This window comes from Pleurodeles waltl, chromosome 3_1, assembly GCF_031143425.1.
Source record: "Pleurodeles waltl isolate 20211129_DDA chromosome 3_1, aPleWal1.hap1.20221129, whole genome shotgun sequence".
Taxonomy (NCBI): domain Eukaryota; kingdom Metazoa; phylum Chordata; class Amphibia; order Caudata; family Salamandridae; genus Pleurodeles; species Pleurodeles waltl.
In genome coordinates, this window is record NC_090440.1 from 5,625,903 (window position 1) to 5,653,386 (window position 27,484).

The window sequence follows — 27,484 nt, forward strand, 5'->3', positions numbered from 1 at the left end:
AATTCGGGTATGTTTTCAGGGGGCATCTCTAAGATGCCCTCTGGGGTGTATTCTACAATAAAATGTACACTGGCATCAGTGTGCATTTATTGTGCTGAGAAGTTTGATACCAAACTTCCCAGTTTTTAGTGTAGCCATTATGGTGTTGTGGAGTTCATGTTTGACAGACTCCCAGACCATATACTCTTATGGCTGCCCTGCACTTACAATGTCTAAGGTTTTGCTTAGACACTGTAGGGGCACAGTGCTCATGCACTGGTGCCCTCACCTATGGTATAGTGCACCCTGCCTTAGGGCTGTAAGGCCTGCTAGAGGGGTGACTTATCTTTACTGCATAGGCAGTGTGAGGTTGGCATGGCACCCTGAGGGGAGTGCCATGTCGACTTACTTGTTTTGTCCTCATCAGCACACACAAGCTGGCAAGCAGTGTCTGTGCTGAGTGAGGGGTCCCTAGGGTGGCATAAGACATGCTGCAGCCCTTAGAGACCTTCCCTGGCATCAGGGCCCTTTGGTACCAGGGGTACCAGTTACAAGGGACTTACCTGGATGCCAGGGTGTGCCAATTGTAGAAACAAAAGTACAGGTTAGGGAAAGAACACTGGTGCTGGGGCCTGGTTAGCAGGCCTCAGCACACTTTCAAATCAAAACATAGCATCAGCAAAGGCAAAAAGTCAGGGGGTAACCATGCCAAGGAGGCATTTCCTTACACACCTCCAGAACCAACTGCATAATCATGGCAAAGACAAGTCTTTGGAAAAAAGAACTCTCCATACGACTTAACTTGGTGGCCATCTCAGCTAGGAACAACTCGTACCCACTGACCCCGGAAGAAATCTCGGAATCATCCTAGACAAGCTCAACATGATGGCACGAGTCAACGCAGTGTGACTTTTTGCCAGAATCCTGACCCAAGGACTCTAGTATAACAAGACTGCTAAATTTGGAGCGGCAGCAGCTCTGCTTGTAGGCGAGTGAGTCACTCCTACGTTAGTTGGCAACTGATAAAGGTGATTTGTGGCAGCCTAGCGCATGGCACTCTGAGAACCACTCAGGGAAAACGTGGTAAATGAGCCGTGCCCTTTTCTATCCCCATACAAGTCTCTTACACATACACCTAGGAGAGAAAGGAGATGCAGGAGAGTTTTCAATACATCTATTGGAAAGACTGCAATCTACGACACAATACATGAGCTGCAATGATGAGGATACTGAGGAAAAACAAAATCAAGATTGTGAAAGGCATAGATGTGAATATAAACAACCCCAACATATTGCAATGCAACGAATATTACCTAATACCTAATCTCTAGCCCCTTAGCAAGAGCATGGCGAGGTAAGCCAAATCTGTCCGTGCAGTGTCCATGAAAAGCACATCCCACCCCGGTTACTGTGGTACAGGGTCAGGCCTCCAGTCTCCAGATCAGGCTCCGCGGAGACACACAGGCTGAGGTCGGCCGCAAACCGGCATGCAGTAGCGATGGAAGATATTGGCTGGAACCTCCTCAAATGTCCTTTGTCCCACAAGATGTTTACATGGGGGACGTGTTTGCTTCTTGCACGGAAGCCTGATACAAGTACGTACCTGATGGTGACACTCCCTGATGGTGACGCTCACTGAATATGAAAATAAAAACATTGCGGTTAAAACAAGCTGTGCTAAAATGAATACTAAAATGAATAAAATAAGTAGAAACAGAGCATATTATCTAGGTAAAAGAGGCCAGGCCTCAAGCCTAAGCTAAGCCGAATACTGTGCCCAGACAAACTACAATGGGGTCACGACAATCTCGTCCACACTCTTTACACCATCCAGAAAACCACTTAAAGACTCATACTTTACCTCTTGTGCTGCACCCACATTGCACCTCAAGAGCCTTCTCTGGCTCCCTATCCACAACCCAATTCAAACTCCTCGTGCTCACTTGACAAACCTCTACACAGCACTGGAGCAGCGTACTTGAACAGCCAGTTACACTTTTAGTAGCCTACCAGACATCTACGCTCTGCCTCACATTCAGTTGCACAAACCCCTGCTTGGAGACAGACTTAGTCAGGAGCCCAGCTGAAATAACTAATTCTGTTCCATGCCCTAGAGGGGTTACGGTACTGCTTACTGCAGAGAAGAGGTTGCCTTTGCTGATGCTAAGTTACGATTTGAAAGTGTGCTGAGGCCTGCTAACCAGGCCCCAGCACCAGTGTTCTTTCCCTAAAACTGTACCTTTGTCTCCACAATTGGCACACCCTGGCATCCAGATAAGTCCCTTGTAACTGGTACCCCTGGTACCAAGGGCCCTGATGCCAGGGAAGGTCTCTAAGGGCTGCAGCATGCCTTATGCCACCCTGGAGACCCCTCACTCAGCACAGACACACTGCTTGCCAGCTTGTGTGTGCTGGTGAGGACAAAACGAGTAAGTCGACATGGCACTCCCCTCAGGGTGCCATGCCAACCTCACACTGCCTATGCAGTATAGATAAGTCACCCCTCTAGCAGGCCTTACAGCCCTAAGGCAGAGTGCACTATACCATAGGTGAGGGCACCAGTGCATGAGCACTGTGCCCCTACAGTGTCTAAGCAATACCTTAGACATTGTAAGTGCAGGGTAGCCATAAGAGTATATGGTCTGGGAGTCTGTCAAACACGAACTCCACAGCACCATAATGGCTACACTGAAAACTGGGAAGTTTGGTATCCAACTTCTCAGCACAATAAATGCACACTGATGCCAGTGTACATTTTATTGTGAAATACACCCCAGAGGGCACCTCATAGGTGCCCCCTGAAACCTTAACAAACTACCTGTGTAGGCTGACTGGTTCTAGCAGCCTGCCACACTCGAGACATGTTGCCGGCCCCATGGGGAGAGTGCCTTTGTCACTCTAAGGCCAGTAACAAAGCCTGCACTGGGTGGAGATGCTAACACCTCCCCCAGGCAGGAGCTGTAACACCTGGCGGTGAGCCTCAAAGGCTCACCCCCTTTGTTCCAGCACCGCAGGGCACTCCAGCTAGTGGAGTTGCCCGCCCCCTCCGGCCACGGCCCCTCTTTTGGCGGCAAGGCCAGAGAAAATAATGAGAATAACAAGGAGGAGTCACTGGCCAGTCAGGACAGCCCCTAAGGTGTCCTGAGCTGAAGTGACTCTAACTTTTAGAAATCCTCCATCTTGCAGATGGAGGATTCCCCCAATAGGGATAGGAATGTGACCCCCTCCCCTTGGGAGGAGGCACAAAGACGGTGTACCCACCCTCAGGGCTAGTAGCCATTGGCTACTAACCCCCCAGACCTAAACACGCCCTTAAATTTAGTATTTAAGGGCTTCCCTGAACCTAAGAATTTAGATTCCTGCAACTACAAGAAGAAGAGGACTGCTGAGCTGAAAAACCCCTGCAGAAGAAGAAAGAAGACACCAACTGCTTTGGCCCCAGTCCTACCGGCCTGTCTCCTGCCTTCAGAAGTAAACTGCTCCAGCGACGCTTTCCCCAGGACCAGCGACCCCTGAATCCTCAGAGGACTGCCCTGCTTCCAAGAAACCAAGAAACTCCTGAGAACAGCGGCTCTGTTCAACAAAGACTGCAACTTTGTATCCAGAGGAGCAGATTTAAAGACCCCTGCAATCCCCGCAAGAAGCGTAAGACTTGCAACACTGCACCCGGCGACCCCGACTCGACTGGTGAAGAAACAACGCTACAGGGAGGACCCTCCGGCGACTCCAAGACCGTGAGTAACCAAAGTTGTCCCCCTGAGCCCCCACAGCGACGCCTGCAGAGGGAATCCCGAGGCTCCCCCTGACCGCGACTGCCTGACTCTGAAATCCCGACACCTGGAAAAGACCCTGCACCCGCAGCCCCCAGGACCTGAAGGATCGGAACTCCAGTGCAGGAGTGACCCCCAGGAGGCCCTCTCCCTTGCCCAGGTGGTGGCTACCCCGAGGAGCCCTCCCCCCTTGCCTGCCTGCACCGCTGAAGAGACCCCTTGGTCTCTCATTGAAAACAATTGGAAACCCGACGCGTGTTTGCACACTGAACCCGGCCGCCCCCGTCCTGCTGAGGGTGTACTTTTTGTGCTGACTTGTGTGCCCTACAAAACCCCCCTGGTCTGCCCTCCGAAGACGCGGGTACTTACCTGCTGGTAGACTGGAACCGGGGCAACCCCTTCTCCATTGAAGCCTATGTGTTTTTGGCACCTCTTTGACCTCTGCACCTGACCGGCCCTGAGCTGCTGGTGTGGTGACTTTGGGGTTGCTCTGAACCCCCAACGGTGGGCTACCTTGGACCCCAATTTGAACCCCGTAGGTGGTTTACTTACCTGCAAGAACTAACATTACTTTACCTCCCCCAGGAACTGTGAAAATTGCACTGTGTCCACTTTTAAAACAGCTAAATGTGTTTTATGCAAAAAGTATATATGCTATTGTGGTTATTCAAAGTTCCTAGAGTACTTACCTGCAATACCTTTCAAATGAGATATTACATGTAGAATTTGAACCTGTGGTTCTTAAAATAAACTAAGAAAATATATTTTTCTATACAAAAACCTATTGGCTTGGAATTGTCTGAGTGTGTGTTCCTCATTTATTGCCTGTGTGTATGTACAACAAATGCTTAACACTACTCCTTTGATACGCCTACTGCTCGACCACACTACCACAAAATAGAGCATTGGTATTATCTCTTTTTGCCACTATCTTACGTCTAAGGGGAACCCTTGGACTCTGCATGCTATTCCTTACTTTGAAATAGCACATACAGAGCCAACTTCCTACAACTGGGAAGTTTGGTATCAAACTTCTTAGCACAATAAATGCACACTGATGCCATTGTGCAATTTATTGTAACTTACACCCAGCTTAGAGATGCCCCCTGAATACCAATCTGACTTCTATTGTAATGTGACCAGTTTCTGCTAGCCTGCCACACACCAGACATGTTGCTGGCCACATGGGGTGAGTGCCTTTGTCACTCTGTGGCCAGGAACAAAGCCTGTACTGGGTGGAGGTGCTTCTTACCTCCTCCTGCAGGAACTGTAACACCTGGTGGTGAGCCTCAAACGCTCACCCCTTTTGTTACAACCCCAGGGTATCCCAGCTAGTGGAGATGCCCTCCCCTCTGGCCTCTGCCCCCCCACTTTTGGCGGCAAGGCTGGAGGAGATCATGAGAAAAACAAGGAGTCGTCAATCACCAGTCAGGACAGCCCCTAAGATGTCCTGAGCTGAGGTGACCCCTGCCTTGGGTAATTCTCCATCTTAGTTTTGGAGAATTCCCCCAATAGGATTGGGGCTGTGCCCCCTTCCCCACAGTGAGGAGGCACAAAGAGGGTGTAGCCACCCTCCAGGACAATAGCCATTGGCTACTGCCCTTCCAGACCTAAACACACCCCTAAATTCAGTATTTAGGGGCACCCCAGAACCTGGGAAACCAGATTCCTGCAACCTGAAGAAACAGGGACTGCTGACCTACAAGCCTGTAGAGAAGACGGAAGGCTACTGCTTTGGCCCCAGCCCTACTGGCCTGTCTCCTGTTTCAAAAACCTGTTACCAGCGATGCATCCGACAGGGACCAGCCACCTCTGAAGCCTCAGAGGACTGCCCTAGACTAAAGGACCAAGAAACTCCCGTGAGCAGCGGCTCTGCTCAACACCAGCAACTTCTTTGCAACAAATAAGCAACTTTCAAAGACTTCACGTTTCCCGCCGGAAGCGTGAGACTTCACACTCTGCACCAGATGCCCCCGGCTCGAGATCCAGAGAACAAACACCACAGGGGGGACTCCCCGGCGACTGCGAGCCTGTGAGTAACCTGAGATGACCCCCTGAGCCCCCACAGCAATGCCTGCAGAGAGAATCCAGAGGCTCCCCCTGAACGAGACTGCCTGTAACAAGGCACCCGACGCCTGGAACCAGCACTGCACCCGCAGCCCCCAGGACTGGGTGGAGGTGCTTCTTATCTCCTGCTGCAGGAACTGTAACACCTGCTGGTGAGCCTCAAAGGCTCACCCCTTTTGTTAGAGCGCCCCAGGGCATCCCAGCTAGTGGAGCTGCCCGCCCCTCCAGCCACTGCCCCCACTTTTGGCAGCAAGGCTGGAGGAGATAATTAGAATAACAAGGAGGAGCCACCCACTAGTCAGGGCAGCCCCTAAGGTGTCCTGAGCTGAGGTGACCCTTACTTTTAGAAATCCTCCATCTTGTGAGTGGAGGATTCCCCCAATAGAATTAGGGATGTGCCCCCTTCCCCTCAAGGAGGAGGCACAAAGAGCATGTAGCCCCCCTCCAGGAGAGTAGTCATTGGCTGCTAACCCCCCAGACCTAAACACACCCCTAAAGTGAGTATTTAGGGGCTCCCAGAACCTAGGAAATTAGATTCCTGCAACCTTAACAAGGACTGCTGACCTGAAGCCCTGCAGTGAAGACAGAGAAGACAACTATTTTGATCCCAGCCCTACCGGCCCGTCTCCCAACTTCGAAGAAAACTGCAACAGCGACTCATTTAACAGGGACCAGCGACCTCTGAAGCCTCAGAGGACTGCCCTGCAACCAAGGAGCAAGAAACTCCCGTGAACAGCGGCCCTGTTCAACAACCTGCAACTTTCTTTCAACAAAGAAACAACTTTAAGGACTTCATGTTTCCCGCGGAAGCGTGAGATTTTCCACTCTGCACCCGACGCCTCCGGCTTGACCAGTGGAAAACCAACACTTCTGAGGACGTGGGTACTTATCTGCTGGCAGACTGGAACCGGGGCAGAAAATATATTTTTCTATACAAAAAACCTATTGGCTGGATTTGTCTCTGAGTGTGTGTACCTCATTTATTGCCTATGTGTATGTACAACAAATGCTTAACACTACTCCTTGGATAAGCCTACTGCTCGACCACACTACCACAAAATAGAGCATTAGTATTATCTCTTTTTACCACTATTTTACCTCTAAGGGGAACCCTTGGACTCTGTGCATGCTATTCCTTACTTTGAAATAGCACATACAGAGCCAACTTCCTACAGTATGTGATTAAACTAGTGTTATAGTAAGGTTCATTTGTCAGGGGCAACATTAACATTTTGAACTAAAAAACAGACGTTCACCAACTTGTGCCCCCGCCATGCATGACCTGTTCTAAGACATTTATTTCATCTCAGATGACATTACTGATGACTTCTGAGTGTGCCAGGTTGTTTTATAATTTACGTGGTGGGGGTACCTACCATGTTACTTTTCTACCCCCAGCTAATCCGTGTAATTGTTTACTGACGGCGCGTGCTCCTAATGCATCATAGGTGTGTTGGGTGATTGAACACATAAATGTTTGTATTGAAGAGTAACTTTGTGTGGGTGACGGTTGACCACTTGAGTCCGTTATGTTCCTCATGAGCTTTTTTGGTTCTGCGGAGCGTTTCCAACAGAGTTTATGCTGCATCCTAAGTATTGTGAGAAGCCTTGAGTTGTTGGGCAGAGTTCTCAGTGCGGCAGTTTCTACTGACATAGAAGACTGTGCACCCGGTATTAAGCTGTGCTTCAGAAGAGGCCTGTTGGTAAAGTTTTCACCATCGTATGATCTTTAGCACCTTCAGACGTTTATTCTGAGCAAATGGAGTGTACACTGTTCTTAGTAAATTTGTAATACTCTGATGTATTTCTCATGGGTTTCACTTTTTGCAAACAGTGTAGCAGAGAGTAACGTCTCCATAGAGTAATGTGAACAGTCCCCCCTTCTCTACTCGTATCAACTTCATTTCTCATTGTAGGTTTGGTGACTGTCGGGGGTTCGATGTAGGTAAAAGCTGCCTATACCGGGGCATTCATCTGAACTTAAAATCATTTCTCAAACTACTGAAGCGATTTACGCCAAATCACAAAACGCACTGTCTGAGGACCAAGATTTAACTTCCTGCCAGATTAGCCCATCTTTAAAAAGACTGCTGTGGGGATGCTTGGACACTTTGCGTTTTAGATCCTGCAAAGTCCATGGTAGAAAAGCCCATAATGTAAAGGTTACCCAGAGTGAAGCATGTTCTTCTCCCAGCCCTGGTTGTCCCGTTGCTGTCTAGAGAAGTCTGTAACGTCGTTTAGCGAGAGCGGGCATCCGGTGGTTTTATTTGTTATAACTTTCTTCGGTTAAGAGTGACCGTGTAGGATAGTGTGTTCACCACCTGAGCTCAAGTATCTCTACTGTACGCGGTTTGTCAGTTGTAGGAAGTAGCCAACCCTGCCCTGTGTCCGTCGGGAGTTTTCCGGCTGTTGGTGACCACGTATCTCAGAGTACGAGGATTACACGGACACCTCCTTGTGGGCTCCGGGGACCCCGAGAGTCCCCGGCCAGGAGCTCCACGTGGCCTTTCATCTTCTCTCTTCCCCCCTCAGCAGCATTGAGTGGCTTTGAGCGCTCAAACTTACCTTGAAACAGTACAGCAGCCTAACCTTTCATTGACACTTCAAAGACGTTTTTTGCAGTGATATTGCAGCGCTATTACTTGACTTGCCACATAAACCATTGGATTTTGCCACAAAAATGTGTATAGCTCAAACTGATCAAAAGTTAACTAAAAGGCTACCTGACGTGTGCAGTGCCGGATGCTTTGTTCTGCGTGGCCGGCCACCTTTTAGTTGCTGCGTACTACTGATAATGAGGTGAAACCTCTGCCCATAAAGTGTTCACATGTGGAACAAGCATTGACATCGCTGCCAGTATTTTGGTTTTGTCAGTGGTTGTTTGTCATGGTTTTTGTTTGAGATTGTACCTGCGTCCTCCCTCATTGGTGTTCGGTGTGGGGGAGGGACTGGACAGAGCAGATGTCGGACCAGGTGCGGTACTCCAGATGTTCAGATCCCACCTCGCAGGGAGAAGCGTGTTCTGGCCTGGTGTTGGGGCTGAAGGGGTGGGACCTTGTGTCTGTTTCCGCTCTGTCACCCACCCGTCTCTCCCTTTGACAGTCTGTTTATCTGACACGGCTGCCCGTACTGCTTCGCCAGGAGAAAATGTAACAAAGGAAGGCCAGTGATCAGCACATTCATTGTGCACCAGGCTGAGCATTTCACCCCTTCCTAATCCAGGGCGGACTCCCCTGCTCCCCCTGTGCCTCGGTGCAGCCTGGTTGTCGTGTCTCTCGGTGGAGATCCCAGTGTTCTTCCCCTCGGTCTCCCTGCTCTCTCTCTGATCCTCATGTGTCTCTCGTGAGCCCGGTCCGCCCACTTCTTCGGCGTCTCCTTGTTGGCAGGGCGCAGTCACTCAAACTCTCTCCGTAGAGGATGGCTTCCTTTAAGCTGGATTTCCTGCCCGAATTAATGGTGGATCACTGTTCTTTGAGCTCCGGTCCTGTGTAAGTAGTGAAGTGCAGGTCTCTGTGCCTTGTCACTGGTCGAGGGCACGTGTGAGTGCGTGCCCTGTGCGCTTGCAGATGCGCCACCCGAGTCAGCGTTGGGAGCTAGCAGCCGGCAGTCTGAGGCAGACGAGCTGCGCGCCTTCGTTTGAATTTCAGAAGTTTAAGCTCTACGCTGCTTCTTGGAGATTATTATTTTAGTGTGCTTGTCCTGGTGGCTGCTCCACTGCTCACGCAGACCTTTAAAGCGGACCTTGCACAGAGCACTTTTGTCCTTGGTTTCTTTCATTCCGTGCACGTCTTGTGCACAAGCACGTGCAGTGATGTCTCTTGATCAGAGGCTACTTGCAGTGTGCTGCATCAGCCATCCCAGGTCTTACTCTGCATCTGATGTATTGATGGTCGGGGAGGTTCATCTCTACATCTGGGCACTGGATGTAGGTTTATAGTGACAGGGTGCTTCACTAATGCCAGCGATTTGGATGGCAACTGTTTTGTGCTCAATGTGTGCCCAGTGATGAGCAGAGGTGCTCGGTCTTTTATTCTGGTTCTTGCTTACTAATAACGGGATGGATTGCTGTTTCACCCAGTGTTTGGTGACCGTGAATGTGCTGACCGGATGCACTGTACCAATGTTGGTGATGCAGTGTCCTGCGCTGGGTGTGCGGTGCCAGTGTTGGTGAGGCAGTGTCCTGCACTGGGTGTGCGGTGCCAGTGTTGGTGAGGCAGTGTCTTGCACTGGGTGTGCGGTGCCAGTGTTGGTGAGGCAGTGTCTTGCACTTGGTGTGCGGTGCCAGTGTTGGTGAGGCAGTGTCTTGCACTGGGTGTGCGGTGCCAGTGTTGGTGAGGCAGTGTCCTGCGCTGGGTGTGCGGTGCCAGTGTTGGTGACGCGCGGTGTCTTGCACTGGGTGTGCAGTGTTGGTGAGGCAGTGTCTTGCACTGGGTGTGCAGTGTTGGTGAGGCAGTGTCTTGCACTGGGTGTGCAGTGTTGGTGAGGCAGTGTCTTGCACTGGGTGTGCAGTGTTGGTGAGGCAGTGTCTTGCACTGGGTGTGCAGTGTTGGTGAGGCAGTGTCTTGCACTGGGTGTGCGGTGCCAGTGTTGGTGAGGCCGTGTCTTGCGCTTGGTGTGCGGTGCCAGTGTTGGTGAGGCAGTGTCTTGCGCTGGGTGTGCGGTGCCAGTGTTGGTGAGGCAGTGTCTTGCACTGGGTGTGCAGTGTTGGTGAGGCAGTGTCCTGCGCTGGGTGTGCGGTGCCAGTGTTGGTGAGGCAGTGTCCTGCACTGGGTGTGCGGTGCCAGTGTTGGTGAGGCAGTGTCCTGCACTGGGTGTGCGGTGCCAGTGTTGGTGAGGCAGTGTCTTGCACTGGGTGTGCGGTGCCAGTGTTGGTGAGGCAGTGTCTTGCACTGGGTGTGCGGTGCCAGTGTTGGTGAGTCAGTGTCTTGCACTGGGTGTGCGGTGCCAGTGTTGGTGAGGCAGTGTCTTGCACTGGGTGTGCGGTGCCAGTGTTGGTGAGTCAGTGTCTCGCACTGGGTGTGCGGTGCCAGTGTTGGTGAGGCAGTGTCTCGCACTGGGTGTGCGGTGCCAGTGTTGGTGAGGCAGTGTCTCGCACTGGGTGTGCGGTGCCAGTGTTGGTGAGGCAGTGTCTCGCACTGGGTGTGCGGTGCCAGTGTTGGTGAGGCGCGGTGTCTCGCACTGGGTGTGCAGTGTTGGTGAGGCGGTGTCTCGCACTGGGTGTGCAGTGTTGGTGAGGCGGTGTCTCGCACTGGGTGTGCAGTGTTGGTGAGGCAGTGTCTCGCACTGGGTGTGCAGTGTTGGTGAGGCAGTGTCTCGTACTGGGTGTGCAGTGTTGGTGAGGCAGTGTCTCGTACTGGGTGTGCAGTGTTGGTGAGGCAGTGTCTTGCACTGGGTGTGCAGTGTTGGTGAGGCAGTGTCTTGCACTGGGTGTGCGGTGCCAGTGTTGGTGAGGCAGTGTCTTGCACTGGGTGTGCGGTGCCAGTGTTGGTGAGGCAGTGTTGGTGAGGCGCGGTGTCTCGCACTGGGTGTGCAGTGTTGGTGAGGCAGTGTCCTGCACTGGGTGTGCGGTGCCAGTGTTGGTGAGGCAGTGTCTTGCACTGGGTGTGCGGTGTTGGTGAGGCAGTGTCTTGCACTGGGTGTGCAGTGTTGGTGAGGCAGTGTCTTGCACTGGGTGTGCAGTGTTGGTGAGGCAGTGTCTTGCACTGGGTGTGCAGTGTTGGTGAGGCAGTGTCTTGCACTGGGTGTGCAGTGTTGGTGAGGCAGTGTCTTGCACTGGGTGTGCAGTGTTGGTGAGGCAGTGTCTTGCACTGGGTGTGCAGTGTTGGTGAGGCAGTGTCTTGCACTTGGTGTGCGGTGCCAGTGTTGGTGAGGCAGTGTTGGTGAGGCGCGGTGTTTTGCACTGGTTGTGCAGTGTTGGTGAGGCGCAGTGTTTTGCACTGGATGTGTGGTGCCACTGTTGGTGAGGCGCGGTGTTTTGCACTGGATGTGTGGTGGCACTGTTGGTGAGGCGCGGTGTTTTGCACTGGATGTGTGGTGCCACTGTTGGTGAGGCGCGGTGTTTTGCACTGGATGTGTGGTGCCACTGTTGGTGAGGCGCGGTGTCTCGCACTGGGTGTGCAGTGTTGGTGAGGCGTGGTGTTTTGCACTGGATGTGCGGTGGCACTGTTGGTGAGGCGCGGTGTTTTGCACTGGATGTGTGGTGCCACTGTTGGTGAGGCGTGGTGTTTTGCACTGGATGTGCGGTGCCACTGTTGGTGAGGCGCGGTGTTTTGCACTGAATGTGCGGTGGCACTGTTGGTGAGGCGCGGTGTTTTGCACTGGATGTGTGGTGCCACTGTTGGTGAGGCGCGGTGTTTTGCACTGGGTGTGCAGTGTTGGTGAGGCGCGGTGTTTTGCACTGGATGTGTGGTGCCACTGTTGGTGAGGCGCGGTCTCTCGCACTGGGTGTGCAGTGTTGGTGAGGCAGTGTCTTGCACTGGGTGTGCAGTGTTGGTGAGGCGCGGTGTTTTGCACTGGGTGTGCGGTGATTATGATGGTGAGTGTTGAGCACTGGGTGTGTTGAATGTGTTGCATCTCTGCCTTTTCCTTTCTGAGACTTGTTTATTGTTTTCAAATGCTCTTGTTTTTCTTCTTACAGATCAAAGAAAATGAACGGGACCTTGGACCACCCTGACCAGCCCGACATGGACTCCATCAAGATGTTTGTGGGGCAGATCCCACGGACCTGGTCCGAGAAGGAGCTGCGGGAGCTCTTCGAGCAGTACGGGGCGGTCTTTGAAATCAACATCCTACGGGACAGGAGCCTGAACCCTCCACAGAGCAAAGGTGAGTGCGGGCCCGACCCCGACGGAGCATCACCTCCGCCTGTCTGCACACTGCTTTGTTGCCTGGATTTGTCTCAATAGAGGCTGTGACTTATTTGGTCCATAGAGGGCACTGCAGACCAAAAATAAATCCATATCCTGCCCCCTTTCAAAATGTACAGATGGACCAGAGGGAGGAAGGATTGTATTGTAAAAGGTTGGGTGTTTCATAGAGCCCAAAGTGTCTGCTTTTAACCTAAGCACCTGGGCTAATTGATTAAAATTAAATACATTGTTCCCTTTTCAAGTGAGACCGATGAACAGATGCTTTCCTTAATCTTTCCCTTACCCTTTAGAAGGGTGAGGGGGAGTTGTATGGATGGCGGCACAGATTCTGAATTCGGACAGCGTGTACAAGTGGCTCCAGGAGTTGTCCCATTTTACTGGTAATCTCAAATTAGACTGCGAGGTTGTTCCGATAACAAATAAATTACTCTAGGCATGGGCTAAATTTAAGTTTAGCTCGAGAAAATCCGAAATGTAAAGTTGTTTGAACTGTTTTAATGACATTTCTCATTATTTCACGTCATTTGTGCCTATGGGAGACTGGGTGTCAAAGCAGGTGTGCTGTTGTAAGACCATGCCTGCTGCTGGTTTTGATAGTTAAACTCGTGTAAGATCCTCAATGGTCACCTGACCTCCTGGCAAACAATTGTTCGCACCAGAAGCGTAATTTTCTGAAATGTATGACTTTGAAGAAAGCAATTACCCAATTTTGCAAACAACTTTTATTCTTTAGGTCGCAGCCTGCCAGGCGACTCACATGTCTGGTTCCGAAAGACTTATTTATGCAGGATTTGGCGATAGCTGACCTAGTAGGCAGCTCCACCCATTATTCTGTTTTGGCTTTTTGTTTTCTCACTTTTTTCTTACTTTCTATTTAATGGATTTAGTTGTTTCACCTGATAATCTCATGTTTGCCCCTTCCTTGCAGCATAGCCTGGTTACGATGCCCCTGATTGGCTTCTTTCATCCTTCCATAGGTGTCTCCTGTTTTGTGAACTTTTTCCTTTTTTGTAAAAGCACTGAGTGCACGAGTCTCCCCGTTCTGTTTTCTTTCTCATAGCTTGTACTTTCATTTTGAACATCAACCTTGCATTTCCTATTAGTACATGCCGTCTAATGCTTCTGCTTTTCTCCTCTGCCATGCTTCACTTTTTTCACCCCTGTGCTTTTGCTTTCAGCCTACACATGCTGTTAATTTTCATCCAGTCTTTGAATTCCCAGTGACTTTGAGCTTCTGTAAGGGAGGTAATTTGTACCTCCAACTCTGCTTGTGTTTTTCATGCTGTGTGTGAGGCTTGATATTTCCTGTGTAATTGAATCACGGATTGCCTGGCTGTGTGTGAGCAAAGTCTAAACTTTTCTGACTGGGAAAAAATAACTCAAGCCAACAAAATGTGAGCTAGAAAAATATTTACTTCTCAGGATTGGAGACGAGGATGAAACGTTAGCACTGGCTTTCAGTATTGAAAGTCCTGGCCCCCTCTTCTAGCACTTGATTTGTTGCCATCTTCAAACGGAGATATTTGCTCATAAAAGAAACAAGATATTACCGCTAGAAGTGGAATTAATTCTAAGGTCGCTTCTCACCCTCCAGACTAGGAGAAAGGAAATGTTTGGTTGCCCCAAGTTTTTAGACTGACGCAGTTGATTCTTGGACTCTGAGAGTGCCTAGCGGCACGCTAACCAGTTAAGTTAGAAGCTCCCCCAGCGACTGCAGCACTGGTTGTGCCACCCTGGGTAGAACACTTGTACAACAAGCCTAGTCTGCTGAAAGCAATGGCAAGGCCAAGCCTCTCCTGGAATAGGAACGTCTCCTCTGACAGGCCTATCAAGGCCTAAGGCAGGTGCAGCATATTTTATGGGCAACACATGTATTTATCTGTCACGCCAGTAAAAATGTGTAACTTACTATTACTATGGAAGAATTTAGTTGCCCTTTTGACAAATGCACTTTTGCACACCGAACTCACAACTATGATAACTCTTTAACAGTGTGACCAAAGTTGATACGTCAAGGTTTCAACAAATTGTTACATTAAGTCAGAGTGTATTCTGTCTCTGAAATTACTGTAACAGGTAGTGGTGTGCAACTTTTTATTACCTTTAGTCTCCTGTGCCTAAACGGTTGCATGAAGAAGAGCCTGTCCCAGAGACTGTTTCTGCCCTCCTAGAAAGATGTGCTAACGACAATGAAAGCCTGCACTGGGTAGAGGTGTTGCCTCCTTCCTGTAGGAAGCCACCCGGGTGTTGGCCCAAAAGGCGATCTTTTTACAGGGAAAGTAGTCTTTGAAAGGTAAATGGGTAATGAGGGAGAGAGGCTGCTCCATTGTCTAGGTAGACAGGTTAGCATTAGGGGCAGTGGAAACCAGTTGCCTAACAGTTTTTGCAGGGGTGTGTAGCCCCCTTGTGGTATCTATACCTCTGGGTTGGTCTAGGGAGCTCTAGACGCTAAGAGAGGGTCCTGCCATCCTGGATGGAGGCAGAGTGGTGCATCGTGGGATAACTGGCTGACACAATTCACTGGAAGTGGTCATGAGGAGGAAGAGAACCTGGTAGACCATTGGCAACCAACTGCATCCTACCCTGAGGACATTTTTTGGACATAAAAGGGCACCCCTGGCCGACCTGAACTCGGATGTCAACTGGATGGGAAGGACTGCCTTGGTGCACCAAAGAACTGTCAGAGGCTGCACTAGAGGGGGCTGCACTTGGTGGCTGGCAAAGGAGAAAAAACTGCTGTGTGTGCTGTGTCCAGTTCGTGGAGAAGTTGTCTCAAGCCCAGTCAAAGCAGGAGACTCCAAGCGACAGTTCGCTGACCTATTCACAGCACACAGCCACAATAGCTGAAGAAGCCTGCTGGGGTGAGTTGGTGGCCTAGATTTTCAAGCCACTGACTCTCGTTGCTGCGCAGCTCCAGAGACCGGGACCAAACACTCAGTTACAATAGAGTCTGCTGGGCCAGGGAGAGTTGTCGGAGTGCAACTTGGTCGCCCAGAAGGCAAATTAACATTCAAGGAAGGATTTGGATGTGATTGTGATACTGGCTGATTAGACATTTATCAGGACTGAAAGAGCTTCAAGGGAGGAAAACTCCTGTGACCAGGACTGCCTCATCAAGTTCGTGGACTGAGGAGTAGCCGTAGAAGTACCCCTAATGACCACATTGCATCCACACCGTTCTTGAGTATCTTCTGCATCCTGTAGTTTTCTTATATAAAGTTTGCAAGTGCCAAATTTGTTGACTTTGCTAATGCTTTTTCACGATTAAGCTAAAAAGTGCATATTTACTTTCTTGGAACTGTTATATCTCCGGAACACTCTGGTGAATCTTTTTCGTTGTGCTGTCTAAAATGCATAATATACAGTAATTTAAAAAATTGGTCTTGGCTTTCTTGAGTGTTGTCCATTTTATCTTCAATTGTTTTGGTGCTGTTTAAATGCTTTGCACTTGTTCCTCTGTGTAAGCCTTGCTGCTCAGTGCCACAGCTACCCAGGGCTGAGCTGAGGGTTTAACAAACTAAATCTATTGGTCGTAAAGGGCTTGATAATCGTATTGCACTGTGAGGTCTCACAACTACACAATATAATACACTCAATTTCCTCACACTAGGCTTGAGACTGAACATCCCTCAAACATTTGCTTTACTGCCTGACCTGATTTTAGGAATTTCTATGTAACTGCTTGTAGGAAGTTGGCTCTGTATGTGCTATTTCAAAGTAAGGAATAGCATGCACAGAGTCCAGGGGTTCCCCTTAGAGGTAAAATAGTGGTAAAAATAGATAATACTAATGCTCTATTTTGTGGTAGTGTGGTCGAGCAGTAGGCTTATCCAAGGAGTAGTGTTAAGCATTTGTTGTACATACACATAGACAATAAATGAGGTACACACACTCGGAGACAAATCCAGCCAATAGGTTTTTGTATAGAAAAATATCTTTTCTTAGTTTATTTTAAGAACCACAGGTTCAAATTCTACATGTAATATCTCATTCGAAAGGTATTGCAGGTAAGTACTTTAGGAACTTTAAATCATAAAAATTGCATGTATACTTTTCAAGTTATTGACAAATAGCTGTTTTAAAAGTGGACACTTAGTGCAATTTTCACAGTTCCTAGGGGAGGTAAGTTTTTGTTAGTTTTACCAGGTAAGTAGGACACTTACAGGGTTCAGTTCTTGGTCCAAGGTAGCCCACCGTTGGGGGTTCAGAGCAACCCCAAAGTCACCACACCAGCAGCTCAGGGCCGGTCAGGTGTAGAGTTCAAAGTGGTGCCCAAAACACATAGGCTAGAATGGAGAGAAGGGGGTGCCCCGGTTCCGGTCTGCTTGCAGGTAAGTACCCGCGTCTTCGGAGGGCAGACCAGAGGGGTTTTGTAGGGCACCGGGGGGGACACAAGCCCACACAGAAATTTCACCCTCAGCGGCGCGGGGGCGGCCGGGTGCAGTGTAGAAACAGGCGTCGGGTTCGCAATGTTAGTCTATGAGAGATCTCGGGATCTCTTCAGCGCTGCAGGCAGGCAAGGGGGGGGTTCCTCGGGGAAACCTCCACTTGGACAAGGGAGAGGGACTCTTGGGGGTCACTTCTCCAGTGAAAGTCCGGTCCTTCAGGTCCTGGGGGCTGCGGGTGCAGGGTCTCTCCCAGGCGTCGGGACTTTGGATTCAAAGAGTCGCGGTCAGGGGAAGCCTCGGGATTCCCTCTGCAGGCGGCGCTGTGGGGGCTCAGGGGGGACAGGTTTTGGTACTCACAGTATCAGAGTAGTCCTGGGGTCCCTCCTGAGGTGTCGGATCTCCACCAGCCGAGTCGGGGTCGCCGGGTGCAGTGTTGCAAGTCTCACGCTTCTTGCGGGGAGTTTGCAGGGTTCTTTCAAGGCTGCTGGAAACAAAGTTGCAGCCTTTCTTGGAGCAGGTCCGCTGTCCTCTGGAGTTTCTTGTCTTTTCGAAGCAGGGGCAGTCCTCAGAGGATGCCGAGGTCGCTGGTCCCTTTGGAAGGCGTCGCTGGAGCAGGATCTTTGGAAGGCAGGAGACAGGCCGGTGAGTTTCTGGAGCCAAGGCAGTTGTCGTCTTCTGGTCTTCCTCTGCAGGGGTTTTCAGCTAGGCAGTCCTTCTTCTTGTAGTTGCAGGAATCTAATTTTCTAGGGTTCAGGGTAGCCCTTAAATACTAAATTTAAGGGCGTGTTTAGGTCGGGGGGGTTAGTAGCCAATGGCTACTAGCCCTGAGGGTGGGTACACCCTCTTTGTGCCTCCTCCCAAGGGGAGGGGGTCACAATCCTAACCCTATTGGAGGAATCCTCCATCTGCAAGATGGAGGATTTCTAAAAGTTAGTCACCTCAACTCAGGACACCTTAGGGGCTGTCCTGACTGGCCAGTGACTCCTCCTTGTTGCTTTCTTTGTTCCCTCCAGCCTTGCCGCCAAAAGTGGGGGCCGTGGCCGGAGGGGGTGGGCAACTCCACTAAGCTGGAGTGCCCTGCTGGGCTGGGACAAAGGGGTGAGCCTTTGAGGCTCACCGCCAGGTGTCACAGCTCCTGCCTGGGGGAGGTGTTAGCATCTCCACCCAGTGCAGGCTTTGTTACTGGCCTCAGAGTGACAAAGGCACTCTCCCCATGGGGCCAGCAACATGTCTCTGGTGTGGCAGGCTGCTGGAACTAGTCAGCCTACACAGACAGTCGGTTAAGTTTCAGGGGGCACCTCTAAGGTGCCCTCTGGGGTGTGTTTTGCAATAAAATGTACACTGGCATCAGTGTGCATTTATTGTGCTGAGAAGTTTGATACCAAACTTCCCAGTTTTCAGTGTAGCCATTATGGTGCTGTGGAGTTCGTGTAAAACAGACTCCCAGACCATATACTCTTATGGCTACCCTGCACTTACAATGTCTAAGGTTTTGTTTAGACACTGTAGGGGCACAGTGCTCATGCACTGGTACCCTCACCTATGGTATAGTGCACCCTGCCTTAGGGCTGTAAGGCCTGCTAGAGGGGTGTCTTACCTATACTGCATAGGCAGTGAGAGGCTGGCATGGCACCCTGAGGGGAGTGCCATGTCGACTTACTCATTTTGTTCTCACTAGCACACACAGGCTTGTAAGCAGTGTGTCTGTGCTGAGTGAGGGGTCTCTAGGGTGGCATAAGACATGCTGCAGCCCTTAGAGACCTTCCTTGGCATCAGGGCCCTTGGTACTAGAAGTACCAGTTACAAGGGACTTATCTGAATGCCAGGGTGTGCCAATTGTGGATACAATGGTACATTTTAGGTGAAGGAACACTGGTGCTGGGGCCTGGTTAGCAGGGTCCCAGCACTCTTCTCAGTCAAGTCAGCATCAGTATCAGGCAAAAAGTGGGGGGGTAACTGCAACAGGGAGCTGTAGGAAGTTGGCTCTGTATGTGCTATTTCAAAGTAAGGAATAGCATGCACAGAGTCCAAGGGTTCCCCTTAGAGGTAAAATAGTGGTAAAAAATAGATAATACTAATGCTCTATTTTGTGGTAGTGTGGTCGAGCAGTAGGCTTATCCAAGGAGTAGTGTTAAGCATTTGTTGTACATACACATAGACAATAAATGAGGTACACACACTCAGAGACAAATCCAGCCAATAGGTTTTTATATAGAAAAATATATTTTCTTAGTTTATTTTAAGAACCACAGGTTCAAGTTCTACATGTAATAGCTCATTCGAAAGGTATTGCAGGTAAGTACTTTAGGAACTTCAAATCATCAAAATTGCATGTATACTTTTCAAGTTATTGACAAATAGCTGTTTTAAAAGTGGACACTTAGTGCAATTTTCACAGTTCCTAGGGGAGGTAAGTATTTGTTAGTTTTACCAGGTAAGTAAGACACTTACAGGGTTCAGTTCTTGGTCCAAGATAGCCCACCGTTGGGGGTTCAGAGCAACCCCAAAGTCACCACACCAGCAGCTCAGGGCCGGTCAGGTGCAGAGTTCAAAGTGGTGCCCAAAACACATAGGCTAGAATGGAGAGAAGGGGGTGCCCCGGTTCCGGTCTGCTTGCAGGTAAGTACCCGCGTCTTCGGAGGGCAGACCAGGGGGGTTTTGTAGGGCACCGGGGGGGACACAAGTCCACACAGAAATTTCACCCTCAGCAGCGCGGGGGCGGCCGGGTGCAGTGTAGAAACAAGCGTCGGGTTTGTAATGGAAGTCAATGGGAGATCTAGGGATCTCTTCAGCGCTGCAGGCAGGCAAGGGGGGGGTTCCTCGGGGAAACCTCCACTTGGGCAAGGGAGAGGGACTCCTGGGGGTCACTCCTCCAGTGAAAGTCCGGTCCTTCAGGTCCTGGGGGCTGCGGGTGCAGGGTCTCTCCCAGGTGTCGGGACTTTGGTTTCAAAGAGTCGCGGTCAGGGGAAGCCTCGGGATTCCCTCTGCAGGCGGCGCTGTGGGGGCTCAGGGGGGACAGGTTTTGGTACTCACAGTATCAGAGTAGTCTTGGGGTCCCTCCTGAGGTGTTGGATCGCCACCAGCCGAGTCGGGGTCGCCGGGTGCAGTGTTGCAAGTCTTACGCTTCTTGCGGGGAGCTTGCAGGGATCTTTAAAGTTGCTGGAAACAAAGTTGCAGCTTTTCTTGGAGCAGGTCCGCTGTCCTCGGGAGTTTCTTGTCTTTTCGAAGCAGGGGCAGTCCTCAGAGGATGTCGAGGTCGCTGGTCCCTTCGGAAGGCGTCGCTGGAGCAGGATCTTTGGAAGGCAGGAGACAGGCCGTGAGTTTCTGGAGCCAAGGCAGTTGTCGTCTTCTGGTCTTCCGCTGCAGGGGTTTTCAGCTGGGCAGTCCTTCTTCTTGTTGCAGGAATCTAATTTTCTAGGGTTCAGGGTAGCCCTTAAATACTAAATTTAAGGGCGTGTTTAGGTCTGGGGGGTTAGTAGCCAATGGCTACTAGCCCTGAGGGTGGGTACACCCTCTTTGTGCCTCCTCCCAAGGGGAGGGGGTCACAATCCTAACCCTATTGGGGGAATCCTCCATCTGCAAGATGGAGGATTTCTAAAAGTTAGAGTCACCTCAGCTCAGGACACCTTAGGGGCTGTCCTGACTGGCCAGTGACTCCTCCTTGTTATTCTCATTATTTTCTCCGGCCTTGCCGCCAAAAAGTGGGGCCTGGCCGGAGGGGGCGGGCAACTCCACTAGCTGGAGTGTCCTGCTGGGTTGTCACAAAGGAGGTGAGCCTTTGAGGCTCACCGCCAGGTGTGACAATTCCTGCCTGGGAGAGGTGTTAGCATCTCCACCCAGTGCAGGCTTTGTTACTGGCCTCAGAGTGACAAAGGCACTCTCCCCATGGGGCCAGCAACATGTCTCGGTTTGTGGCAGGCTGCTAAAACTAGTCAGCCTACACAGATAGTCGGTTAAGTTTCAGGGGGCACCTCTAAGGTGCCCTCTGTGGTGTATTTTACAATAAAATGTACACTGGCATCAGTGTGCATTTATTGTGCTGAGAAGTTTGATACCAAACTTCCCAGTTTTCAGTGTAGCCATTATGGTGCTGTGGAGTTCGTGTTTGACAGACTCCCAGACCATATACTCTTATGGCTACCCTGCACTTACAATGTCTAAGGTTTTGTTTAGACACTGTAGGGGTACCATGCTCATGCACTGGTACCCTCACCTATGGTATAGTGCACCCTGCCTTAGGGCTGTAAGGCCTGCTAGAGGGGTGTCTTACCTATACTGCATAGGCAGTGAGAGGCTGGCATGGCACCCTGAGGGGAGTGCCATGTCGACTTACTCGTTTTGTCCTCACTAGCACACACAAGCTGGTAAGCAGTGTGTCTGTGCTGAGTGAGAGGTCTCCAGGGTGGCATAAGACATGCTGCAGCCCTTAGAGACCTTCCTTGGCATCAGGGCCCTTGGTACTAGAAGTACCAGTTACAAGGGACTTATCTGGATGCCAGGGTCTGCCAATTGTGGATACAAAAGTACAGGTTAGGGAAAGAACACTGGTGCTGGGGCCTGGTTAGCAGGCCTCAGCACACTTTCAATTGTAAACATAGCATCAGCAAAGGCAAAAAAGTCAGGGGGCAACCATGCCAAGGAGGCATTTCCTTACAGGAGCCATTTCTTTACACATAGTAAATGACCAGTGTAGGAAAGTAGCCTATTTCTAGCTTGGTTACCACCACTTTTGGACTGTTTGTCAGTGTATTTTGACTGTGTCTAATAGGATCCTGCTAACCAGGACCCCATTAGTTATGCGGTCTCCCCTAAATTTAGTTGTTGGTAACTGTTATCACTATTTCATCCCACAATTGGCATACTGGTGCCCCCCATGTAAGCCAGAGTATATGGTACCGAGGTACCCAGGTGTAGGAAGTTGGCTCTGTATGTGCTATTTCAAAGTAAGGAATAGCATGCACAGAGTCCAAGGGTTCCCCTTAGAGGTAAAATAGTGGTAAAAAGAGATAATACTAATGCTCTATTTCGTGGTAGTGTGGTCGAGCAGTAGGCTTATCCAAGGAGTAGTGTTAAGCATTTGTTGTACATACACACAGGCAATAAATGAGGTACACACACTCAGAGACAAATCCAGCCAATAGGTTTTGTTATAGAAAAATATCTTTTCTTAGTTTATTTTAAGAACCACAGGTTCAAATTTAACATGTAATATCTTGTTTGAAAGGTATTGCAGGTAAGTACATTAGGAACTTTGAATCATTTCAATTGCATGTATACTTTTCAAGTTATTCACAAATAGCTGTTTTAAAAGTGGACACTTAGTGCAATTTTCACAGTTCCTGGGGGAGGTAAGTTTTTGTTAGTTTTACCAGGTAAGTAAGACACTTACAGGGTTCAGTTCTTGGTCCAAGGTAGCCCACCGTTGGGGGTTCAGAGCAACCCCAAAGTCACCACACCAGCAGCTCAGGGCCGGTCAGGTGCAGAGTTCAAAGTGGTGCCCAAAACGCATAGGCTAGAATGGAGAGAAGGGGGTGCCCCGGTTCCGGTCTGCTTGCAGGTAAGTACCCGCGTCTTCGGAGGGCAGACCAGGGGGGTTTTGTAGGGCACCGGGGGGGACACAAGCCCACACAGAAATTTCACCCTCAGCAGCGCGGGGGCGGCCGGGTGCAGTGTAGAAACAAGCGTCGGGTTCGCAATGTTAGTCTATGAGAGATCAACGGATCTCTTCAGCGCTGCAGGCAGGCAAGGGGGGGCTTCCTCGGGGAAACCTCCACTTGGGCAAGGGAGAGGGACTCCTGGGGGTCACTTCTGCAGTGAAAGTCCGGTCCTTCAGGTCCTGGGGGCTGCGGGTGCAGGGTCTTTTCCAGGCGTCGGGACTTAGGTTTCAGAGAGTCGCGGTCAGGGGAAGCCTCGGGATTCCCTCTGCAGGCGGCGCTGTGGGGGCTCAGGGGGGACAGGTTTTGGTACTCACAGTCGGAGAGTAGTCCGGGGGTCCTCCCTGAGGTGTTGGTTCTCCACCAGCCGAGTCGGGGTCGCCGGGTGCAGTGTTGCAAGTCTCACGCTTCTTGCGGGGAGATTGCAGGGTCTTTAAAGCTGCTCCTCGAAACAAAGTTGCAGTCTTTTTGGAGCAGGTCCGCTGTCCTCTGGAGTTTCTTGTCTTTTTCGAAGCAGGGCAGTCCTCAGAGGATTCAGAGGTCCCTGGTCCCTTGGAAGGCGTCGCTGGAGCAGAGTTCTTTGGAAGGCAGGAGACAGGCCGGTGAGTTTCTGGAGCCAAGGCAGTTGTCGTCTTCTGGTCTTCCTCTGCAGGGGTTTTCAGCTAGGCAGTCCTTCTTCTTGAAGTTTGCAGGAATCTAATTTTCTAGGGTTCAGGGTAGCCCTTAAATACTAAATTTAAGGGCGTGTTTAGGTCTGGGGGGTTAGTAGCCAATGGCTACTAGCCCTGAGGGTGGGTACACCCTCTTTGTGCCTCCTCCCAAGGGGAGGGGGTCACAATCCTAACCCTATTGGGGGAATCCTCCATCTGCAAGATGGAGGATTTCTAAAAGTTAGAGTCACCTCAGCTCAGGACACCTTAGGGGCTGTCCTGACTGGCCAGTGACGACTCCTTGTTGCTTTCTTTGTTCCCTCCAGCCTTGCCGCCAAAAGTGGGGGCCGTGGCCGGAGGGGGCGGGCAACTCCACTAAGCTGGAGTGCCCTGCTGGGCTGTGACAAAGGGGTGAGCCCTCTGGGGTGTATTTTGCAATAAAATGTACACTGGCATCAGTGTGCATTTATTGTGCTGAGAAGTTTGATACCAAACTTACCAGTTTTCAGTGTAGCCATTATGGTGCTGTGGAGTTCGTGTTTGACAGACTCCCAGACCATATACTCTTCTGGCTACCCTGCACTTACAATGTCTAAGGTTTTGTTTAGACACTGTAGGGGTACCATGCTCATGCACTGGTACCCTCACCTATGGTATAGTGCACCCTGCCTTAGGGCTGTAAGGCCTGCTAGAGGGGTGTCTTACCTATACTGCATAGGCAGTGAGAGGCTGGCATGGCACCCTGAGGGGAGTGCCATGTCGACTTACTCGTTTTGTCCTCACTAGCACACACAAGCTGGCAAGCAGAGTGTCTGTGCTGAGTGAGAGGTCTCCAGGGTGGCATAAGACATGCTGCAGCCCTTAGAGACCTTCCTTGGCATCAGGGCCCTTGGTACTAGAAGTACCAGTTACAAGGGACTTATCTGGATGCCAGGGTCTGCCAATTGTGGATACAAAAGTACACCCTGCCTTAGGGCTGTAAGGCCTACTAGAGGGGTGACTTACCTATGCCACAGGCAGTGGGAGGTTGGCATGGCACCCTGAGGGGAGTGCCATGTCGACTTAGTCATTTTCTCCCATCAGCACACACAAGCTGGCAAGCAGTGTGTCTGTGCTGAGTGAGGGGTCCCTAGGGTGGCATAAGACATGCTGCAGCCCTTAGAGACCTTCCCTGGCATCAGGGCCCTTGGTACCAGGGGTACCAGTTACAAGGGACTTACCTAGGTGCCAGGGTTGTGCCAATTGTGGAAACAATGGTACATTTTAGGTGAAAGAACACTGGTGCTGGGGCCTGGTTAGCAGGGTCCCAGCACACTTCTCAGTCAAGTCAGCATCAGTATCAGGCAAAAAGTGGGGGGTAACTGCAACAGGGAGCCATTTCTTTACACTCTCTACACACTCCACTTACCTATGGGGTAAGTGGGGGACTTTCACATTCCACTTTATTAGTATATGGTTAGTGCTCCCCCTAGTGCTATTCCTATTTATCTATTGTGATTTTCACTAATTGCTCTGTTTTCTAACTGTTTTATGCCTATTTCTGCATACTAGTGTATATAATTTGTGCATTTCGTACCTCCTAAGGGAGTATGGTCTCTGTGGTATTTGTCACCAAAATTAAGTATCTTTACTTTTGTAACACTGAGTGTTTCATGTGTGTGAGTACTGTGTGACTACAGTGGTATTGCACAAAATGTGCATGTCTCCTATATAAGCCTTGGCTGCTCATCCACAGCTACCTCTAGACAGCCTGGCTTCTAGACACTGACTACACTATACTTATAAGGGATAACTGGACCTGTTATAAGGTGTAAGTACCGTAGGTACGCACCACACACCAGGCCAGCTTCCTACAAAGGGAAAACAGCTTCGTTGAAAGATGTAACAGTATTGCGTGATTGCTTACAGTTGCTTATTGGGAATAATCTGGAGTGCAAAGAGTAGTTAAGTATTTTGTGGAGTTAGAAATCCACGTCTCAGTGTAGAGGGGGTCCTTTTGTGCTTCTGCAGAGAAGGAAACGAGTGACTGTTGCTTGCACTTAGTGCACGAAAAAGGTGAAGAAGGGATATGATGCTAAGTCTGTTGCTGAGAGTGTGAAAGCCAAGCAAGCCACTTGGTGTGAGAGAGACAATAGTAGATGAAAAGAATTGTCCATCAATTCGAACGTGGTGATTGGGTACTTGTCAAGCTAGGGTATGATGGTGCGTTAGAACACTCGATGGAGAGGCATTTGCTCCCAGCTTATGCTCCCTAATTGATACCTTTCTTGATTAAACATGAATTGGATAGATGCATAGTCTTAAAAGTAAGATGATTTAGGGGGCTGACTTCTGCAAACTGTCATTTCTCTTAGTGTAGGCCTTGTTGGGAACCTGGGACATTAGAATCAATGAGAGTTCGCCCTCAACTGCTACAGACAAGCCCCAGCAGTTGTGATGTCAGGGTGGCATGGCAAGGTGCGCTTGCACCGCTAGCCCAGCACTAGGTCGCTGCTCTGCTCTAGCAACTTGGTTTAGTCTCTGGAGGGGCAGTGTGTTAGGGCAGAAGGCAAACCTGCCAATCTCGAGGGGTAGGACTTCCTGCATGTTCTGAAGCTTCTGAAGACATTGGACACCGTGCAATCTAGGAGCATCAGTTGAAATGACTAATAATGCAGATTAAATTATGATGACTGCAGTAAGATCGAAATTATGCTTCAAGTGCGTTACTTAAAATGTCTTTAAATGCTAATATATTTACTCTGTTTCTCTGGGTAATTGAGTTGTAGGTCATTTAGTTGCAAACCAATCTTAATATCACCCTGCTTCTTTGCAGTGATGAAATCTTCCTGCTGTTACTTACAAGACTTCTTTGTGTTTTTCAGGGTGCTGTTTTGTCACATTTTACACTCGTAAATCTGCGTTAGAAGCACAGAATGCTCTTCACAACATGAAGATTCTTCCTGGGGTAAGATGTCTGACGCCAGCTTTGACTGGGCCATAAATATGTACTATCTTTGTCAATAACTTGTTTTTACTTGCTGTGTGACTACACACACTGATGGGGGGAATTGAAGGTGGTTGCAGTGGAAGTAATTTAGCAACACTGAGGTATATAACAGATAACCTGTGTAAGGAAATGCCTCCTTGGCATGGTTGCCCCCTGACTTTTTGCCTTTGCTGATGCTATGTTTACAATTGAAAGTGTGCTGAGGCCTGCTAACCAGGCCCCAGCACCAGTGTTCTTTCCCTAACCTGTACTTTTGTATCCAGAATTGGCAGACCCTGGCATCCAGATAAGTCCCTTGTAACTGGTACTTCTAGTACCAAGGGCCCTGATGCCAAGGAAGGTCTCTAAGGGCTGCAGCATGTCTTATGCCACCCTGGAGACCTCTCACTCAGCACAGACACACTGCTTGCCAGCTTGTGTGTGCTAGTGAGGACAAAACGAGTAAGTCGACATGGCACTCCCCTCAGGGTGCCATGCCAGCCTCTCACTGCCTATGCAGTATAGGTAAGACACCCCTCTAGCAGGCCTTACAGCCCTAAGGCAGGGTGCACTATACCATAGGTGAGGGTACCAGTGCATGAGCATGGTACCCCTACAGTGTCTAAACAAAACCTTAGACATTGTAAGTGCAGGGTAGCCATAAGAGTATATGGTCTGGGAGTTTGTCAAACACGAACTCCACAGCACCATAATGGCTACACTGAAAACTGGGAAGTTTGGTATCAAACTTCTCAGCACAATAAATGCACACTGATGCCAGTGTACATTTTATTGCAAAATACACCCCAGAGGGCACCTTAGAGGTGCCCCCTGAAACTTAACCGACTATCTGTGTAGGCTGACTAGTTCCAGCAGCCTGCCACACTAGAGACATGTTGCTGGCCCCATGGGGAGAGTGCCTTTGTCACTCTGAGGCCGGTAACAAAGCCTGCACTGGGTGGAGATGCTAACACCTCCCCCAGGCAGGAGCTGTAACACCTGGCGGTGAGCCTCAAAGGCTCACCCCTTTGTCACAGCACCGCAGGACACTCCAGCTAGTGGAGTTGCCCGCCCCCTCCGGCCCGGCCCCCACTTTTGGCGGCAAGGCCGGAGAAAATAATGAGAATAACAAGGAGGAG

At 50.1% G+C, this 27,484-nt stretch overlaps 1 protein-coding gene across 8 annotated transcripts in view; it reads left to right on the forward strand.

Annotated features, from left to right (window-relative positions):
• CELF1 (CUGBP Elav-like family member 1) overlaps positions 1-27,484 on the forward strand; it is a 383,811-nt gene that overhangs the window by 17,654 nt on the left and 338,673 nt on the right. For all 8 annotated transcript variants that reach the window (XM_069221621.1, XM_069221615.1, XM_069221614.1 and 5 more), the window contains exons 3-4: positions 12,454-12,641; positions 26,242-26,324. In XM_069221621.1, the coding sequence (XP_069077722.1) occupies positions 12,454-12,641; positions 26,242-26,324 (271 nt within the window). The remainder of the gene's footprint in view (positions 1-12,453; positions 12,642-26,241; positions 26,325-27,484) is intronic.